General features: G+C 42.2%; 1 protein-coding gene across 1 annotated transcript; it reads right to left on the bottom strand.

Moving 5' to 3' along the window:
• Positions 1-1113: 1113 nt before the first annotated feature.
• Positions 1114-6855, bottom strand: LOC309977809 (zinc finger C4H2 domain-containing protein-like; the record flags this gene model as incomplete). The annotated part of the gene is made up of 4 exons (XM_082864135.1): positions 6688-6855; positions 4929-5101; positions 3875-4037; positions 1114-1227 (listed from the first exon to the last, which is right to left on the bottom strand). The coding sequence occupies exons 1-4, from the start codon at positions 6841-6843 to the stop codon at positions 1114-1116; spliced, it is 606 nt and encodes a 201-aa protein (XP_082720261.1). The 5' UTR covers positions 6844-6855.
• Between the last annotated feature and the right edge of the window lie 13314 nt (positions 6856-20169).

Below are 20169 nucleotides of genomic sequence, written 5' to 3'. Positions count from 1 at the left end.
ATGTGGCTTTGGAGGAGGGAAGAGCTGTAGGGCTTGGGGAGCCTGGTGCCTTTTCTTTTGAGAGGGAAATCCACCTACACAATCCACAGAAAAAGGGGTGGCCAAAAGCTGACCTGAGCTGAGGCTGCCTTAGAGAAGAGAGACTGGAGTAGAAATCCCACCTACCTGCATGTGTAAAGTGATTGGCATTCACTTGAATCTCAACCCACTACTCTGACCTCTAAGATATACCATTTGAGTAAGTGCCAGAGTAATGGTTTTGAACAAAAGTCGACACAAATGTCAGCCTGGGGCCTCTCCAGCCTAAGGCAGCCCCGATAGCAGAACCCTCAGACCAATGACTTAGGCAACGAGTTAGGCAGGACTTGTGGAGTGGGTCTGGCTCCCTGATTTCACTGTGGGGAACATCTGCTACTGATTTTCAAAAGCTAGGGTTTATTATGGGAGAAAAGCCCACAGATTTTAGGATCCCCAGACACATAGCCTGGTACCTGAGAACTTTAATATATCTGGGAAACTGCCAGGTGGTGGGGTGGTGAGCTCAATAATAACAGCCAGGCCTCCCAAATGAATATGAAAAAGGAGAGCTTGTCCAAGCTACCTCCGGGCCTTGAGGATGAGATGAGGTTGCGGGTGGGGCAGATAAATGCACCAAGCCTATTGAAAAGTCCAGCAAGAAGACTGTTGTCCCTTCAGAGCCTAAGGCAAAGGTACAGGGAGGGGGCACACTGGAGCCTTCACCTGAAACAAGATATGGGTCTCCCCAGGCCCTCAGGCCTTAGGCCCCAGGCCTCAGGCACAAGAGACAGAGAATCACATCTGGGACTTCCGCCCTTCCCTTAGCTCCAAACAAGGGCAGGGGTTGAAATGTGGGTGAGAGAGAAGGGATCTTTAGACACAACTGTCATTAGCACCTGAACCACATCTCTTCCTAAACCAGAAACTCCAAGAGCAAAAAGAAGTAAGAGCAAAGTGAGAGAGGGGTTGTGCTTCCATCACATTAAATAGGAGACTTTGTAGAGGTGGGGAAGGGTTGTTTCACATGGAGACATCAATCACTCTGGCCAAGGGGAGGGGTTATGAGCAGCAGAGCTCTAAGTGTTCTCCCTCTTTTCATTCATCCTGCTTCCGTTTTGGCTTTTTGGGGTTCCTGGACCGACTCTTGGCTTTGCACAGAGGGCATATAGGTGCATTCCGGTGAATTTGTTGGTGACATGACAAGCAGGCCTGGTGGGGGGCACAAGACAAAGCAAGTTAGTGGTCAGATTCTTCTAGGCCATGGCTCATCTTTCCCAGGGGCCCCCACAAGCAATTGCGATTTCCCAACAGGAAGGAGCAAGACCCAAGCAGTGAGTCCCAAGTAGCAAGATCTGTGCTGGATGTAAGGGATGCAAAGGATATAAGGGAGTGAGAGTCAAAGAGGGGTACTGAGGAAAAATATCCAAAATTTGGCAATAAGGCAAAATGTGAATTGCATATTCATTAAGCATTATACTGGAGCATGGTCTAACAGGCTCACTCAAGGATTATTTAATTCTCTAGGACAGGTATCAATAAACTTTTTCTGTAAAGGCCAAGATAGTAAATATTTTGGACTTTCTTTTCAGGTCATATGATTTTAGTTGCAACTACTCAGCTCTAACTGCCTTACATAAAAGAAGCTATAGACAATACATAAACAAGCAAGCATGTGTGGGGGCCAATAAAACTTTATTTACAAAAACAGGGAGCAGGTCACACTTGGCCTATGGGTTCTGGTTTGCTGACCCTTGCCCTAGGAGAATGTCTCTTTGTTTGACTATTTACTACTTATTTAAAAAATTGAAGTATAGTTGATTTAAAATGTTGTGTTAGCTTCTGGTATACAGCAAAATGATATAGATGATAGATAGATAGATAGATAGATAGATATTCTTTTCTGTTATGGTTTATTACAGGATATTGAATATAGTTCCCTGTGCTATACAGTAGGACCCTGTTGTTTATCTATTTTATACATAGTAGTCTGTATCTGCTAATCCCAAAAGCCTAATTTACCCCTGTCCCACCCCCTTTCCCCTTTGGTAACCATAAGTTTGTTTTCTATGTCTGTGAGTCTGTTTCTGTTTTGTAAATAAGTTCATTTGTATCATATTTTATATTTCACATATAAATGATATCATATGGTATTTGTCTTTCTCGGTCTGACTTACTTCACTTAGTATGATAATCTCTAGGTCCATGCATGTTGCTGCAAATGGCATTATTTCATTCTTTTTAATGGCTGAGTAGTATTCCATTGTATATATGTACCACATCATCTTTATCCGTTCATCTGTCGATGGACATTTAGGTTGCTTCCATGTCTTGGCTATTGTAAGTAGTACTGCTATGAACATTGGGGTGCATGTACCTTTTTGAATTAGAGTTTTCCCTTGGATATGTGCCTAGGAGTGGGATTGCAGGATCATATGGTAACTTCCATACTGTTCTCCGTAGTGGCTGCACCAATTTACATTCCTGCCAACAGTGTAGGAGGGTTCCCTTTTCTCCACACCCTCTCCAGCATTTGTTATTTGTAGAATTTTTAATGATGGCCATTCTGACCGGTGTGAGGTGATACCTCATTGTAGTTTTGATTTGCATTTCTCCAACAATTAGTGATGCTGAGCATCTGTTCATGTGCCTATTGGCCATCTGTATGTCTTCTTTGGAGAAATGTCTATTGAGGTCCTCTGCCCATTCTTTGATGGGATTGTTTGTTTTTGTGTTATTGAGTTGTATGAGCTGTGTTTATATTTTGGGAACTAAGTCCCTGTTGGTCGCATCATTTGCAAATATTTCCTCCCATTCCTTAGGCTGGCTTTTCATTTTTGTTTATGGTTTCCTTTGCTGTGCAAAAGCTTATAAATTTGAATAGGTCCCATTTGTTTACTTTTGCTTTTATTTCTATTGCCTTGGGAGACTGACCTAAGAAAACACTGGTACAATTTATGTCAGAGAATGTTTTGCCTGTGTTCTCTTCTAGGAGTTGTATGGTATCATGTCTTACATTTAAGTCTTTAAGCTGTTTTGAGCTTACTTTTGAGTATGGTGTGAGGGAGTGTTCTAACTTCATTGATTTACATGCAGCTGTCCAGCTTTCCCAATACCACTTGCTGAAGAGACTTTCTTGTCTCCACTGTATATTCTTGCCTCCTTTGTCAAAGATTAATTGAACGTAGGTGAGTGGGTTTATTTCTGGGCTCTCTATTCTGTTCCACTGGCTATAAATACTTTTCCATTAAATAGTATACTATTTGACTATTTACTATTGATCAGGGCCCAGATGCTGTGACTTAATGTTGATAAGGCACAAATGGCTTTTGCCCAGTAGAGATGCAAATTATTTTTGTTACAAAGAAAAGGTAATCCTAAAGATTACAGTTTTATTTTCCTGTAGGACATTAACCTGTAGGACATTATTTTCCTGTAGGACATTAACCAGTTCTGGATTTAACATTGCAAACTTATTTTGGCATTCCTTTCTTTTCTTGACTATATAATTATCCGTTCCTCTAATGCTTCTGGAACCAGCTTTGTGATGCTGCTGGCTCCCTTGTTAATGACACACATTCACTATATATTTGTCCGAGTCACGTTTCTAACTTTCTGAAAATTATACTTTAGCAGAGCCTGCCAATCTCCCTGCATTCTAACCTCTCTGGGAATATGAGGCAACAAGACCAGTGGCTCTACTATAGCACACATACACACCACCCCTTCCTCTGTGTCCCAAGCGAAGGCTGTTTTAGGAAGACCCCAAATAAGTAAGGCCAAAGCCCCAGACCCAACCTTCCATGGGGCGGCTTGAGGATACCTTGCTTCCTCCACAGTCCATACCCAGCTCACTCACCTTCATAGGTGGGGGCTGCTGCCTGAAGGTGGCTGTCTGCCGAGTGTCCTGCTTCCTAGCCACTTGGAGTTGTTGGGCGGCAGCGGCTGCGGCGGCCAAGGATTCAGGGATTGGGGGCTCCTGAGGCTCCGTCTGCCACTCTGCTTTCTGCTTCTCAAAGTAACTTTGGAGATGAGAGACATTAGCTGGATCATTCTGAAAGCAAGGAGAACCTTGCCCCTCTTAAGGACTCCATGCTACAGAACGAAGGGGGTTAGGCTGTGGCTCACTGTAGGAAGTTCCTGCACCCTCTCCAGCCCAAGGCTCTTTTCCCTGGGTACCAGGCCCACTGTGTGTTGGGAAGGGTACTCCTCCTGCTCCTTGGCTCTGACAGGCCCAGAAAAATTTAAAAAATCCCAAAGCTAGCCAAGTCCTCAAAGGGCATTTGTCTGCCCTCCATCCCATGTTCCTTTGCAGTATTCCTATTAAGTGTTCTCAGGCCTCTGCTGGCATACCTCTAGGAATAAGAAGCTCACCACTTCCACAGGCAGCCTGCTCTACCTTAAGGAAGTATGTTCCTTTGTATTCCTTCTACTGAAATGAGCTCTGTGTCTCTGTAAAGTAAGCCTAGTTCTTAACTCTGGGTCTTAAGATAAAGTTCCAGGCTAGCCCCTGGAGGCCATGAAAGCTCACCCTTCTGTGTGTTCAAGGTTTCTGGACACCCCTTCTAGACCTTGACTTGGAAAGTGACCTCTTAAGAGTCACAGACACATACACACACAAAGAGTCATAGACATAGTCTTGTATTGTCAAAATTGCACAAGGAACTTTAAAAGCCATCTAGTAATTCTAGTCTAATCATCTAACAGCCCAACACAGAGACTTACCCAAGGTCATGCAATGAGTCGGCCACTGACAGGCCTGGGGCTAGGACTGGGTACCCTGACTTTCAGACCAGGCTTTATGTGTGTATATATACGTGTGTGTATATATACGTGTGTGTGTGTGTGTGTGTGTGTGTGTGTGTGTGTGTGTCTGTGGTGTATGTTGCAGGGACAGGAGGCAGGCAGCTTACTCCAAGGAGAGCTTCTCCTCCTCTTCACATAGGTCAGGGAGCCTCTGCAGGCCCAGAGTCATGCGCAGGGCATCCACATGTTCCTTCAGCGGCTTATACTCATCATGTAGCCGCTGGGTAGACTCTAGCAGCTTGTTTAGGTCATTCTCAGACTGTTTGATGGTGTTTTCCATCTGGAACACAGAGTGAGGCAAGCACAGAGAAAAGACTCCAAGATTCTCAGCGAGGCTGTACAGCTGAGTGGATAATAGCACAGGCTCCAGAGCCAAACCAATCTGTGATCAAGTCCTCAACCCACTATGTATTCTATGTGACTCTTGTCAAGCCTCAGTTTTTTCATCTGTATAATGGTGGTAACATTCATACCTACCTCATATAATCTTGGTGAAGATTCAACGATTGAATTCATATAAGCACTCAGTACAGGGGCTAACACAGAGTAAAGGCTCAATTAGTGGTAGTTATTATTCAAATATAGCATCTTAGAGCTGGAATGGCCCTTAGAGTTCATGTAGTGCACCCCACCACCATTTTACAGATCAGAGAATTGAGACTCAGAGAGAAGTAACTTCCTCAGAGAAATGCTTCCTAGGAGCAAAGACTACATAAAGACTCAGGGCTTCTGCCTCCCAGACCAGTGGCTTTTCTCCTAGATCAGTGGTTCCCAAAATGCAGTTACCAGATCAGCAGCATCAGCATCAACTGGGAACTCATTAGGAATGTAAATTCTCAGGCACCACCCCAGATATAAGCAATCAGAAATTCTGCGGTGAAGTCCAACAATCTGTGTTTTAACAGGCCCTCTAGGTGACTCATGAGGCATGTTCAAGTTGGAGATCCACTGGCCCAGATTTTCAGCCCCTCTGTGACTAATACCTTGTTTATTTCTCTATCCTTAGTTAGCTGGCAGCAGAACTGCCAACTCCTCATGAGACCCTGATATCCTGTGATCTTGTGACACAGACAATCCCAGGTAACTACTGTCCAAATTGCATTCATATTTCCTTTAAGACCCTAGGCCTGGCAATATCAGGAAGTAGATATTGCCACAGAAATGAGTCTCCCAAGAATAGAAACTTAGCTCCTTCAAACGTGATTTTAAAAAAAAATTCTCATTATCATAGGCTCTAAGGGTTGGAAAGGGCCTTACAGGTCAGCACCTCCAACCTCCCTCCTGGTGAAGGAATCACCAATACTGCAGCCCAGACAGGTGATCATTCAGACTCTGCTTTAATAACTCTATAAAGTGGGGGGCTTATCACCATAGCAGGCAGTTCATTCCCCACATTCCAAGGGTCTCCAAAAGAGAGACTGTAATGAGGGAGCCCCAGTTGGGTAGGCTGGCAGAGATGGTTTGTTTGGCTTAGTTGGAAGCTTTGGAGCCCTAAATTTAAGTTAGATCCCCAAGGCACCTGCCTGCTCTGCTTTTCCCCAAGGCTAGCTCTCAACTTCTAGACTCCCAGAATGAGAGCACATCAGTGCTGAGTGAGACCTCAGAGGTGACTGAATTCCTCTCATGGTACAGAAAAGGAAAATGAGGCCCCGAGAGAAGAAGGAACTTGTCCAGTGATATACAGTCGATCAGTGACAGAGCCAGGGCTGGATCTCAGAACTCCTGGATTCTTCCATTTCACCATAGCCTGATGCCTACTCCCCCAAATCGGCCACAGCCATATCTCAAGGAGAGTCCACAGCACTCACCACTGCCTATTCCTCCTCAAAGGGCCCAGAAATAGGCTTCAGGCAGCCAGCCACATACCACATTGATATCAGCGTGGATCAGTCGGAGTTCCTCCACATGGGCCATTTTCTCCTGTAGCAGGAGGTCCATCTCCTGCTTGTATTCCTTCAGGTGCCTCTCCTCTGATTCAAGGGCCTCAAACTCAGCCTTCAAACGGGTCTTGATCTTTTCCATCTGCAGGGTCTTGTTCCTGCCATTCCCCCAAAGGAGGAAACAGACCAGCAGGAGAAGTCAGGAAAAGGGAAATGGAGTACAGAGTTAGGGAAATGGAGTACAGAGTTAGAGAAATGGAGTACAGAGTTAGGCTCTGAGCCAGGGCTATCTTGTTAAGCCATCTTTCTAAGCTTCCCTCTCTTCAGGCAGAGGCAGCCTGAAGCCGTCCCCACAAAGGCAGGAGATTCTTTCTTCTAAGCTAAAAGCTCAGTGGGTCTTGAATGGGGATGATTTTGTTCCTTGATGGAGCATTTGAAAACATGGGGCAGGTTTTAGCTGTTAGATTTATTCAAGGGAGAGCACTACTGGCATTTAGTGGATATGGGCCAGAAATGCTAAACAGCCTCTCAATGCACAGGAAAGTCCCACATCACAAATAACTCCCACCCAAGATGCCAACCATGACCTCTTGAGAAACTCTAGAGCAGCACTATCCAATAAATTTTCTACAATGATGGAAATTTTCTGTATCTATGCTTTCTAATACAGTAGCCACTAGGCACAAGAAGCTACTGAGCATTCAAAATATGGCTAGTGCAACCGAGGAACTGAATTTTGAATTTTATTTAATTTTACTCAGTTGATTAAAATTAAGTTTAAACAGCCACATGGGGATAATGGCTCTCATATTGGACCACACAGCTCTATAGGGTCCCCTCATCAGTTCCAGAAGAGGCAGGAGACGGGAAGAACTGCAGCTCATTTCTTTTCCTAGAAAGCATAAAACCTATTTCTGGTTGTTAAATCCCAATTGCATACCCTCTGGCTCAGTAATCCCACACCTAGCAATTTATTCTAAGGAAATAAGTCAAGGAAGCAAAAAGTTAATACACAGGGATATGCTTTCTGGTCTATGGGCAAAATTGGAATATTTGGCAGCCACTAAAAGGCATCATTATGAAGACTTGTGACATGGAAAATGTTGAAGATACTCCATGAAAAGGTATATACACTAGGATTGCAATTTCAAAATACACGTGCATGTGACTAAACAAAAGGAATTGGCAAGAGTACAGTTTCAAGGATCTTTGAGACCACTGAAGCCTGCCTAAGTGAAAGAGCCACAAAACTTTGGAAGGAAGCCCCTCTAGGGCACACTGATGCCCTCCCACTCACTCTCTACTCTCTGGTTCTCAGGTTCTGTCTAGCCATCATCCATTACTCAGATTAGGCATCTCCTTTATTCTGCCTCAGTAGCTGGCTTTCTCCTCTGCCCCAGCCCATCCCATGGTTACTCTTGCTCCACACCCTGGCCTCTGGCCTCTGACCTCAGCCTGCTTCTGTGTTCATTCTCTCTCCTTTCTTCAGCATTGCCTGTGGCTCCTGCCTCAAGAGGTGGCCCTCAATGGCACAGAACCACAGAAAGAATTATGTAAGGTGGGTAGGATGACAGGCGAAATTTTTCTTTCAATATTCAAAATTTTCTTTTCAAGTTATTATATTGCTTTTACCTTAGAAAAGGTTAAAAGGATGGGTGTTATTATCCCATCTGTAAAGAAGGAAATTGGGAGTTCAGGATGGTAAGTTGCAGTAAATGGGATGTTGTGATTTGAACCCAGGGCTCTCTAACACCACCCACTACTCCACACTGCCTGACTGGGGTTACCCAGACTAAGGGGCGTAAACATATTGAGGGTTCTCGGTATACCTGTTCAACTGCCTTGCAGAGGGATGATAGTGATTTGTACTGGTCAGTTAATCCACTACTTAGAGCCCCCTCCCATCTAGACTTCTATTCTCTTCCTCTAGATTGCATACAGTGCAGTCTAAACTTCACCTAGCCCTACCCCAATTTACAGATGGGAAAACTGAGATTCAGAGTGATATAGTGTCTCACCCTGACTCATACAGCCAGTTTGTGGCACTGCTAGGCCTAGAACCCATTTCTGCAGGCAGAGCCATAATTTGAAAGGAACATGGGCTTTAGATTCAGACGTGGGTATAATTCCTGGTTCTGCCCCTGACTAGCTATTTGCCCTTGGACAATAAGAATAACAACTATATTTATAGTTTAATTATATTCATTGAGCACCGATTATGCACCAATTATAGAAGGCTTGAAGATACATTCATTCAACAAATACTTATGGAACATTTATCATGTGCCAGCCACTGTACTAGGTGCTAGAGATAGAGCAGAGAACAGGACAGCCTGTGGACAGGAATCTTCATCTAATGAGGAAAATAGACCCTGAACACATGTAAAACTAAGTGATAAGTAATATGGTTGAAATGCAGAATGCAATGGAAGGACACACCAAAGGGTTCTAACATAGTCTGAGGGACACTGTAGTCAAGGGGGCTGTCACAGGAAGCTCCCCTGAGAAACTGAGAATGTGACATCTAAGCTAAGACCTGGAGAATGGGTCGGAGGTAGATGGTGGGTAGCAGGTAGACATAGAGGAGAGCAGTCCAGGCAGAGAGAATACTATTTGCAATGGCCCTAGAACAGAAAAGAATGTGGCACATTAGAGGAACTGAAAAAAGGTCAGTGTGGCTGGAACACCTACTGCAAGTGGGGTGTGTGTGTGTGTGTGTGTGTGCGCGCGAGCGCGTGTGCGTGTGCGTGTGCGTGTGTGTGTGTGTGTGTGTGTGTGTGTGGTGGGGGTTGTCTGAGATGAAACTAGGGAAGTTGCCAGAACACAACCTGGAGATTGAGATGAGGAGCGAGTACTTTTATCTTCAGGAGAAGGGGGAATCATTGTAGAACTTTAAGCAGCAGGAGTGACATAATCGGATTATCTCTTTTCACTTCTCTCAGCCCTGGTCTCTTCATCAGTAACACAGGAATGATAATAGCACTTACCTTACAGGTTCTTTGCTGAGGGCTAAATGAGCTAAGACATGTAAAGTCCCCAAGCAGAGTATGTGGCACGTGGTGAGCAGTCAACAAATGATAGTACCTATCCCTCCCCACACTGCCCAACTCTTCTGCTATGGTTATCTCCTTTACCACAGTGGTTTAAATTTTGTTATAAAGAGCCTACAATGGGTAGGATGTGTGTATAATGTGTGTGTGTGTGTGTGTGTGTGTGTGTGCATATGCATGTGTGCACATGTACTAGCATGAGTAGCAAGGTATATTACCACTTATTAAGACTATAATAATAATCATTAACATAAGTCACCTCGTAATGTCAGTATGAATAATGGCATTTTATAGGGCTGGCCCAAGACTTCCTAATTTGTGATCAATTCAGTTAAGATGCTAGCGACTACTACTAAATGAAATCAGGGGTGAGAGGTCTCTCTCACTGACACTTCATAGAAATCAACATAGTACATCTTTCCCTGCTTGGATGAGTGCCTTTTATCTAATCCTCCCTCCTCCATCCATGTCCAATTCTGCTTATAGACACCCCCATGTTGTCGGGCAGGGGACACTGCAATCCCAGATTAAGTCAAAATAAACCAAAGGTTTTCACCTGGTGGGGTCACAGTTAAAGTGCTGCCTGGAACTGGAAAATCAAAGGCAGAAAGGCTTCCTCAAAAGCACCGTGGTATTTCCTCTTCTTCAGGAGTAAGGCTGTCACCAGCAAAATGGCAGCTTTATCCTTTGGGTATGAGGGCCAGGGAGGCCACAATCCAAGGTGTTTTGGAGCCTTTTCCTATTGTCCACTGTGGCAAGAAATGGCAAGGACTAGGGACCCTGACTAAGGGGCAGAAGGGCTAAGACTCCTCGTTATGAGAAAGAAGCAAGGTTATGAAGATGGAGTTCAGAAATAGCCTCTATTTACTGCTATTTCTAAAGTCAGTTTCTCAGGGGCTGGCGGGGAGCCCGGCCCATGCTTTAGTGGAGGGACAGCGGTGTCACTGCAGCCTTTGACGGTACCACTGTTACCTCTCAGCAGTGGTTTACCAAGGGCCCGGCAGTGAGAGCAGTCCACCTCAGGTGCGGAAAATAAAGAGGTGCATTGTGTGCAGAGAAATAAAAAAAAAAAAAGAACCAATTAAAGTTGGTCTGCTCTTTATTATCACCATGCACTGACAAGTCTAAACAATGTCCACTGAAGGACATCTGGACTGATTCCAGTTTTTGGCGATTATGAATAAAGCTGCTATGAATATGCAACTACGAGTTTTAGTGTGACCGTAAGTTTTCATTTCTCTAGGATAAATGACCAAGACTGCAATTGCTGGTTTGTGTGGTAATTGCATGCTTAGTGTTTTTTTTTTTTTTTTTTTTCGGTACGCGGGCCTCTCACTGCTGTGGCCTCTCCCGCCGCGGAGCACAGGCTCCGGACGCGCAGGCCCAGTGGCCATGACTCACGGGCCCAGCCGCCCCGCGGCATGCGGGATCCTCCCGGACCGGGGCACGAACCCGCGTCCGCTGCATCGGCAGGCGGACTCCCAACTACTGCGCCACCAGGGAAGCCCCATGCTTAGTTTTTTGAGAAACTGCCAAACTGTTTCCCAGAGCGGCTGTACCGTTTCACATGCCCGCCAACAATATATGAGTGATCTAGTTCCTCTATGCAGCCAGCCATTTTGCTTGAACTGTTTTAAAAGGTATATGGTGATACCTCAAAGTGATCTTAATTTGCATTTCCCTAGTGGCTAGTGATACTGAACATCTTCTCATGTACTTATTTGCCATCTGTATGTCCTTTTCCAAAAAATGTCTGTGCATGTCTTTGGCCCATTGGACTGTTTGTTTACTCAGGGCTGAGTATTGAGAACTCTTTATGTGTCCTAGATATGAGTGCTTTGTCAGATATGAGGTTTGCAAATATTTTCTCCCATTTATTAGCTTGCCTTTTCATCCTCTTAACCAGGTCCTTAGCAGAACACTTAAAACTGTTTTTTTGATGAAGTCCTATATATATATATATATATATATATATATATATATAGGACTTCATTATATATATATATATTATGGATAATGCTCTGGTGTCATGTCTAAGAGTCTTCACTAAGCTCTAGGGTCTGCAAATTTTCTCCTATGTTATCTTCAGAAAGTTTTATAGTTACATTTATGTCTACAATCCACTCTGAGTTAACTTTGGTACAGAGTTTGAGGTTTAGGTTGAGATTCTTTTTTTTTTTTTTTTTTTTTTTTTGCTTATGGATATGCAATTGCTTCAGTACCATTTGCTATAAAGACTGTCCTTCCTTTGTCGGATTACTTTTGCACCTCTGTCAAAAATCAGTTGGCCATACTGTGTGGGTCAATTTCTGGATTCTCAATTTTGTTCCAATTACCTATGTGTCTGTCCCTTTGTCAGTATCACACAATCTTTTTTTTTTTTTTTTTTTTTTGTGGTACGCGGGCCTCTCACTGTTGTGGCCTCTCCCGTTGCGGGACACGCAGGCTCAGCGGCCATGGCTCACGGGCCTAGTCGCTCCGCGGCATGTGGCATCTTCCCGGACCGAGGCACGAACCCATGTCTCCTGCATCGGCAGGCGGACTCTCAACCACTGCGCCACCAGGGAAGCCCAGTATCACACAATCTTAATCACTGTAGCTATATAATAAGCTTTGAAATCAGGAAGAGTGATTTCTCCCATTTATTTTTATATCTCAAAATACTTTTGGCCATTCTAGTTCTTTTGCCTTGCCATATAAATTTTAGAATAATTTTGTCTATATCTACCAAAAATCTTTCTGGCATTTTGATGGGAATTTTATTAAATTTGTACGTCAGTTTGGGAGGATTGGCATCTTTACTATATTGACTCATCTTCCAAACCCTGGATACAGTGTCTCTCTCTATTTAGATCTCCTTTGATTTGTTTTATTAGCATTTTGTAGTTTTCAGCATAAAAGTCCTATGCATCTTTCGTTAAATCTTTGTTTCACTTAGGTATTTCATGTTTCTGAGTGCTTGTAAGTGGTTTCATGTTTTGTAATTATAGTTTCCACATGCATATTTGCTATTTGTTTTTAATGCTGATCTTACATTCTGCAATCTTGCTGACTCACGTATTAGATGTAGGAGTTTTTTGGTTTTTTGTTTTGTTTTTGACTTATCAGGATTCCCTACATAGACAAATCATGTTATCTGCAAACGAAAACAGTTTTATTTCTTCCTTTCCATCTTGTACGCCTTTTATTTACTTTCCTGCCTAATTGTCCTGCCTAAAACCTCTAGTGCTATATGGACTAGCGGTGCTGAGAGTGGACATCCTTGCCTTGCTCGTGATCTACGTAGGACAGCATTCATTCTTTGACAAGTAAGTGTATTGTTAGCTAGCTGAAGGGTATTTGTAGATGTACTTTATCAAGTTGAGAAAGTCCCCCCACCCCCATTCCTAGTTTTTAAAAGAGATTTTATCATAAATATGTGCTGACTTTTGTCAAGTGCTTTATCTGTATCAATTGACATAGTCATGCGATTTCTCTTCTTTAGCCTTTTGATATGATAAATAATATTGATTGATTTTTGAATAACAAACTAACCTTGCATCTCTGGAATAAACCCCTCTTGGTCATGGTGTCAATTCTTTTTTAATATATTGCCGAATTCTATTTGCTAATACTTTGATAACGATTTTTACATCTACAATCATGAAGGATATTAATTTATAATTTTCTTGTATTGTCTTTGCCTGAAATTGTTTCACGGTATTAAGGGCTTCATAAAATAAATGAAGATGTGTTCTTTCCACTTCTGCTTTTTGGAGAGACTGTTAAGAAATAGGGTTAATTCTCTTTAACCATTTGTTAGAATTCTCCAGTGAAACCAAATGGGCATGGAGGTTCTGGTTTTGGGGGTTGTTACTTTACAAATTTAATTTTCTAAATAGTTTCAGGGTTATTCAAATTATCTATTTTATATCAGGTGAGTTGTGGTAGTGTTTTTTGAGAATCGGTCCATTTCATGTAACTTGTTTAATTTACACGAGTAGAATTGTTCATAGTATTCCTTTGCTATTCTTTTGAAGTCTGTGGGGTTGGTAGTGACATTTTCTGTTTCATTCCTGATGTCTGTAATTTGTGTCTTCTCTCTTTTTTCTTGGTTAGGGTTGCTAGAGGTTTTTCAATTTTATGTATTTTTTCAAACATTAAGCTTTCTGTTTCATTGATTTCCCTACTTTTCTTTCTGTTTTTAATCATCAATATCTGCTCTTATCTGTATTATTTCCTGTTTTCTGCTTGCCTCGGTGTTATTTTGCTCTTCTTTTCTAGTTTCTTGAGGTAGGAGCTTAGATTATTAATTAGAGGCATTTCCTCTGTTCTAAAGTAAACATTGGTGCTAAAAATTTCCCTTTCACCACTGCTTCTGCATCATCCCATTTTGATATGTTCATTTTTCATTTTGATATGTTTCATTTTCACTCAGTTCAATGTATTTTTATTTCACTTCATCTTTGAAACATGCGTTATTTTAGATTTTTTTTATTATTATCTTTTTCCTGGTATTTTTTCTGACTTCTTGATTTCTAGTTTGACTTTATTAATGCCAGAGAACACACTGTATTTCCTGTCTTTTAAATTTGTTAAGAATTTTTTTTTGTATCCCAGAATATGGTCTATCTATATTGGTATATGTTCCATGGACACTTGAAAAGTATGTGTATCCTGTTGTTGGGTGGAATGTTCTATAAATGTTAATTAGATCCTGTCATTGATGGTGTTGTGGAGCTCTATACCCTTGCTGATTTTCTGTCTAGTTCCATCAAATGATAGACGTATGTTAAAGACCCCAGCTATAATTGTGGCTTTGTCTATTTCTTCCTTTGGTTCTGTCAGATTTGCCTCTCATATTTTACAGTTCTGTTGTTGGTGTATACCCATTTAGGACTGCTAGGTCTTCTTGGCAGACTGACACTTTTGTCATTATCTAATGTACCTCTCTGTACCTAGTAATTTTCTTTGCTCTGAAGTCTACTTTATCTGATATTAATATATCCATTCCTGCTTTCCTTGGATTATGTTTCCATGGTATATCTTCTTTCATTATTTCAACATACCTATATCTTTATATTTGAAGTGAGATTCTTGTAGACAGCACATAGACGGGTCATATTTTTTAATCATCTTGGCTGACCAGTATTTGGATTGCAATATTTAGGCCATTTATATCCGGTGTACTTATTGATAAGTTAGAACTTAAGTGTATCATTTAATTTTTGTTTACTATTTGATCTCTCTCTTATTCGATTCTCTGTTTCCTTTTTGCTGCCTTCCTATCTTTAATTGAATGTGTTTTGGAATTACATTTTACCTATACTGTTTTTAAGTGTATCTCTTTCTATAGTTTTTTCAGTGGTTGCTCTAGGTATTATATTTCATAATTTATCATAGTCTTCTGTGTCATCTTTTTATTAGGGTGAGTGAAGAGTAGAAACATTACCTCCCTTTTTGCCCCCTTTACCCTCCACCATTTATAATATAACTATCTGAAATATTTCTCCTACATAAGAGTTATGTTTGTAGAGAACCATATTACTGCTTCCACCATCAGAAATGATTTAGAAAACTAAACAGGAGAAGGAAAATGTAATGTATTTTAATTATATTTTTACTCTTTCTCTTGGTTTTTCTTCCTTCCTGATATTCCATGTTGTCTTCTTTTAGGAAAGATTCCTTTAGCTATTATTATTTTAGGGTAGATCTGCTGGTGACAGATTCCCTTAGTTTTCTTCATCTGAGAATGTCTTAATTTATTCCTCATTCTTGATGGATATTTTTGCTACATGTAGTATTTGCGGTTGATAGTTCTCTTCTTTCAGGACTTGAAAAATCTTGTGCCACTTCCTTCTGGCCTCTATATTTTCTGATGAGAAATTCACTGTCATTCAAACTATTTTCACCTATAGGTAAGGTGTAATTTCTCTTTGACTTGTTTAAGGCATTCTTTGTCCCTAGTTTTCAGACATTAACCATGATGTGTCTTGGTGTGGATTTCTATGAGTCTATCCTCTCTGAATCACTTGGCGTATATCTCTTGACAAATCTGGAGAGTCTTCAGCCATTATTTCAAATATTTTTAAATTTCACCCTCTTTTTTCTCTGTAGATAAGCCCTCTCTGTTGTGTAATTCCTCTTCCTTCCTTCCTTATGCCTTCCTTCCCTTTTATCCCCATTTCCTACACCATTTACGCCCCACATAGGCAACCATTCAAAACTACTTAATGCCTATTTATTGTGTTGCATGTGCTCTTCTAAATGGTAAATTATTGATGTGTATTAAGGAGAGAAAAGGAGAGGAAGGAGGAGAGGGAGAGAGAGAGTGTGTGTGTGTGTGTGAGAGAGAGAGAGAGAGAGAGAGAGAGATCTAGAGAGTGTGAGCGTTATGGACTGAATCGTGTCCCTCCAAAATTCATATGTTGAAGCCCTAATCCCCAATGTGAGTGTGTTTAGAGGGGGGCCTTTAGAGAGGTAATTAAGGTTAAATGAGGTCATCAATGTGGGACCCTAATCCAATTGGACTGGTGCCCTTTGAAGAAGAAGAAGACACACCAGAGATTGCCTCCTCTCTGTCTCTACATGCACAGAGGAAAGGCCATGTGAAGACATAGCAAGAAGGCAGCTGGCTATAAGCCAGGAAGAGAGCTCTCACAAGAAAGCAAATTTTCTTGCACTTTGACCATGGACTTCTAGCCTCCAGAACTGTGAGAAAAGAAATGTCTGTTGTTTAAGCCACCCAGTCTGTGGTATTTTGTTGTGGAAGACTGAGCAGATTAACACAGATTTTGGTACCATGAAGTGGGGTACTACTTTAATAAAAACCTAAAAATGTGGAAGTGTATTTGGAACTAGATGAGGAGTAGAGGCTGGGAGAGGTTTCAGGCGCATGCTAGAAAAAGCCTATATTGCATTGAAGTGACTGTTGGTAGAAACATGGACATTAACGATGCTCCTGGTGAGGTCTCAAAGAGAAAAGAGGAACGTGTCATTAGAAACTGGAGAAAAGGTGATCCTTATTATAAAGTGGCAAAGAAGTTGGCTGAATTTTGTTCTAGTCTTCTGTGGAAGGTAGAGCCTGTGAGCAATGAAATTAGATATCTAGCTGAGGAGATTTTTACGCAAAGTGGTGAATGTGAAGCTCAGCTGCTTATAGTAAAATGCAAGAGGAGAGAGAGAAATCAGCAGAATCATTAAGCAAGATGAACCAGAACTTGAAGATTTGAAAAATTCTCGTTCTATCCATATTGCAAAAAATATAAAGCATCTTCTGGAGAGAACACCAAGGATGTGGCTAGAAAACCACTCCTTGAGGAGATTACTCATTATTTTAATTAGGTATCTCAGCAGAAGTCAGGAACAGAGATGGGATTATACAAGCACAGGCACTGTCAGCATGGACCAAGGGGAGCAGAGGGAGGATGAAATAAAGGAAAGTTTTTGGAATCTACAAGGCAGGACAATAGAGTTACTTAGCTGCAAACATGCTTCATTCTTCAAGTAAAGGAAAGAATGACACCAAAGGTGATTAAGAGATCATCAGGGCTGCCATTCCCACCATTGGGTCTAGACCTAACAGGCCCTGGGGGCAAGGCTGTTGCCTCCTCAGTTTCAGTAGGACAGGCTTCCCCTGACTAGTGCCTCAGGAGAAAGGCAACAGCAAAGGGCTGTGAGGGTGGGGTGATACTGCCCAAAGCATCCAGCCAAAGATTATTCTCCAGTCTGAAAAATCTAATGAAATTTGCCTTGCTAAGTTTTGCACTTTCTTGGGATCTATCATCCCTCTCTTCTTTCTGGTTTCTCCCTTTTCAAAAGGGAATACCTATCCTATGCTTGTCCTATTACTATACTTGGGAAGCAGATCATTTGTCTGGTTTCACAGCTGGAGGGGAATTTCGCCCTTTGGATGAATCATAACTCACGTCTCATCCAAACCTAAATTAGGTGATATTTAGATGAGACTTTTGACTGGACATAGGTTCTGGAGCGCATTAAGACATTTGGGGCTGTTGGGAAGGGATGAATGAATTTTGCATGTGAGAAAGACATGCATTTGGTGGGAGGCATAGGGAGGAATGTTATGGAATGCATTGAGTCCCCTAATATACATATGTTCAAGCCCTAACCCGCAAAGTACTTTGAGGGAACTTTCAGGGAGGTATAAGGTTAATCTCCAAAATATTTGGAGAGAGAATTTTAGGGAGGTGTAAGGTTAAATGAGGTCATCACAGTAGAGCCTTAATCTGGTTGTATTGACGTCCTTATAAGTAGAGGAAGGGACGCATGAGCTCTTTCTGTCTCCACACAAGACCAGAGGAATGGCCAAATGAGGACACGGGGAGGAAGCAGCCATCTACAAGACAGGAAGAGAACCCTTACCAGAAATCAAAATTTCTGGTATCTATATCGTGAATCTCTAGCCTCCAGAATTGTGAGAAAATAAATGTCTGCTATTTAAGCCACCCAGAATGTGTTATTGCTTTGTGGCAGAATAAGCTGACTAATACACGTGTGCCTGGGCACACACGTGCCTGCACACACATACACACACACACACGCACACACACGGTATAGACTAATGATAACATATAGTTTTCACATGGCACTCTGATGTTAAGATACAGGATTCCTTGCTTCTAAGTGTGGTCATCCACCACATTTTACCTGTCCACCCTTCCAAGGATAAACTCTCACTTTGTTTCTATATCCCCCCTCCACAAACAATACTTTGATGAATTTTCTTGTACCTGTCTGAGTAAATTTAGGGGGCTATATCCCAGGAGTGGGAAATCTGGCGCACAGGTAACGTGTATTCTTATTTCATGTAAGCAGTGCCAATTTGCTGTGCAAGATGGCTACACCATTTCACACTCCCACCAGTAGTGCATGAGGGCACCTGTTTTCTGTGCTTGTACTCAGAAAGGAGGAACAATGGGGAAGCTTAGGGGATGCCCCAACTGGAGACCTGTAACAGAATGCACCCTGAGCTGGTCTCATTTCTCTCTTAAACAACCTCTGCCTGACTCACCCAGCAGCTCTATCTTACCACCATCAAGATCTGATTAAGAGCTTTGACTAGTTATTGCTTCTCTGCCCACCCCCATGCCCCATCCCTGATCTCTGGGGGTTAAATAGAATTTTATCTGGAGCTCTCTGTATGTATTTGGGCATTTTCAGTGAAGCCAAGCCCTTGGCACAGACGGCAGACAAGTGATTCACATACAGCCAGTGGGACTCACAGACCAATGTGGGTAGGACCTGAGCACATGTGACTCTCCAGGCTGGGAGGGACCTTCAAAGGCATCTATCGTCCCTTTGCCAACCACTGCTTAAGTGCTTTCTATAACATCACTTCCAAGTGTTCAATTAGGCCTTCCTTGAACAACGTAGTCACAGAGCTCTCACTATTTCTCTAGACAATCCATTCCTTCTATAGGCAGCTCCAACAATTTGAAAACCCTAGGGTCACACAGAACACAGATCAGATGCTCCTTGTCCCCCCCACCTTATTCATTTTCCCCCCGTCCATAATAATAGAACCTCTGATTTTCATCTGGGCATGTGACACCTTGACTAAGGGCTGTATTTCCCTCTCTCCATTGCAGCTGTTTGTGGCCATGTGACAATGTTCTGGCCAGTGGGATGAAAACACATGTGATATGTGCAACATCTAGGCTGTGACCCTAAAGGGAAGGAGTGTGCCATTCACTTCTCCTTTGCCCTCTTCCCACTGCCTAACATGTATACACAACATCAAGTCATCTTCAACCCTGTAGATGAAGGCTACACCCTGCACATGGTGAAGCAACAATATAAAAAGGGCCTGAGTCCCCAACATGGAATAACCACACAAACCACAGGTCACTTGTTCCCAGACTGATAATGTGAGAGGGAAATGAACTTCTGTCTTGTTTTAACCACTGTTAATTTGGAAGCAAGTTGGATTAGCTTTACCAATAAACATCCCAGTTAATTGGCTACTGTATTTAATTGAATCTAAAATGCCATTGGACATAGGGTACACATTATCTTATGGACTACTAGGAGAAAAATGCTACCTATTATATTATGACAAAATGTTTTCTTTTAATTTAAATGTTCATTTAATAGTTTTTGAAAGAGCTCTGGTAGACTGATTTAAGACACTATTTTTTTAAATTAATTAATTAATTTATTTATTTTGGGCTGTGTTGGGTCTTCGTTTCTGTGCAAGGGCTTTCTCTAGTTGTGGCAAGTGGGGGCCACTCCTCATTGTGGTGCATGGGTCTCTCACTAGCGCACCCTCTCTTGTTGCGGAGCACAGGCTCCAGACGTGCAGGCTCAGTAGTTGTGGCTCACGGGCCTAGTTGCTCCGTGGCATGTGGGATCTTCCCAGACCAGGGCTTGAACCCATGTCTCCTGCATTAGCAGGCAGATTCTCAACCACTGCGCCA

The sequence above is a fragment of the Leucopleurus acutus genome (assembly GCF_964270905.1).
Source record: "Leucopleurus acutus genome assembly, chromosome: X".
Lineage (NCBI taxonomy): Eukaryota > Metazoa > Chordata > Mammalia > Artiodactyla > Delphinidae > Leucopleurus > Leucopleurus acutus.
This window is presented reverse-complemented; position numbering and strand designations above follow the sequence as displayed.